The sequence below is a fragment of the Asparagus officinalis genome, chromosome 9 (genome assembly GCF_001876935.1).
Source record: "Asparagus officinalis chromosome 9, Aspof.V1, whole genome shotgun sequence".
Lineage (NCBI taxonomy): Eukaryota > Viridiplantae > Streptophyta > Magnoliopsida > Asparagales > Asparagaceae > Asparagus > Asparagus officinalis.
The window spans coordinates 57742917-57744340 of record NC_033802.1 but is presented as its reverse complement, the minus strand read 5'-3'; the positions used below and the strand labels follow the sequence as shown (position 1 = coordinate 57744340).

Here is a 1424-nt window from a genome sequence, read left to right as displayed (position 1 = left end):
TAACTTCAAGATTTTATCAAAATACCCCCCTAATCTGATAAAATTCCAAAGTTAAAGGGGGGTTTTTTGATAAAATTTGAAAGTTAAATGGGGTTTTCTGATAATCCTTATAATTAAGGGGGGTTTTCCTAATATTTCTAAACTTAAGGGGGGCGTGTCTCTAACATTTACCCATTCAGTTTTCTACTATCTTGTACCATTTTTAGTGTTATCCTATTGCTTGATACTTTCCATATCCCTAAGTTTCTTTTATCTTGTTCGAGTATAAAATTGTAGTCCTCACTCGTCACCATAACTTATGAGTTTTTTTTACCTGAAATAGAGTTTAAGATGACATCGAAGTAGCCCAAGTTCTAATCCCACTGTGTACACGTTTAAAGTAGATTCTTTTTTGAAAAAGGAAATACTTTGTAGAATAGCTCAATTTTTTGCGCATGATTACTGTTGCCATGTTAAGAGTTTTCATGTTTGTTTTATTTTCCAATTTCTCTTCAAACACATGAGAATTTGCGGTCCATCCTACTTTTCAACCTTTAATCACAGACATTGGATTTAAGTGTTAAAGGTGGAAAATAGAATGCATTGCAAATTCTATTTTGTTGTCGTTTAATGTTTATTGAATTTGTAATGTCATTTTCTTCACAAAGCTAAATCTTTTCATCCAAAATTCCAGGTCTTGAAGTGATAATCTCAGTTCGTCCTGGAAATGTACCCCTCCCAGAAAACCACGGTTTTAAAACGATCAGATCCTTTGCAGAAATTTGAGCTTGTGCTAGCTTCTACACTGACTTAATGTATACCATTAATTGTATACCTCTCATCATGGAATGTTACTTATAAAACTGTATTATATGAGAGTGAGTGATTAATTGTCTTCTAGCAGGTAATTTGATATAAAAATAATCCTCAATTTTTTTAGCTGCCGAAGAAACTGGGATATTCCTACCTTTGATAATTATTTCATTGACAATTGGTAAATAAAGTGAGTAAATTATTATTATTATTCCTTAATACATGGGTAAATTAAATCCTACCCAGAATAGATATCTGATAGTTAATATCTCATTTTTGGTGCATTGGTGAAACAATGCTTTGAATCCTCTGTAGCATAGATAACTCACAATTGTATATCTTCCAGTTACGCAAATAATTGCAATATTTATTGGAGGAAAATCTGTACTTTTTTCCCCCAGAGAAATGCATTACCAATGCAGTTTGGATGTTTTTATTTATTTATTTAGTAGAGAGAGAGAGAGAGAGAGAGAGAGAGAGAGAGAGAGAGAGAGAGGAGAGAGAGAGGCAACAATGTTTGCTTCCAACAAATTAGCTTTTGCTCAGTTTTTTCACCAATTGTAAGTTTATTTACCTTCCGCAATTAAAATGTTGAAATCCAACCAATTTGATATATAAATTCTGTTGCAGTA

General features: G+C 32.3%; 1 protein-coding gene across 1 annotated transcript in view; it reads right to left on the bottom strand.

The window, feature by feature from the left end:
- LOC109823474 (60S ribosomal protein L17-like) overlaps nt 520-1424 on the bottom strand; it is a 5906-nt gene continuing 5001 nt past the window's right edge. Inside the window, exon 3 of the mRNA XM_020389757.1 lies at nt 520-531. Coding sequence (XP_020245346.1) covers nt 520-531 — 12 coding nt within the window. The remainder of the gene's footprint in view (nt 532-1424) is intronic.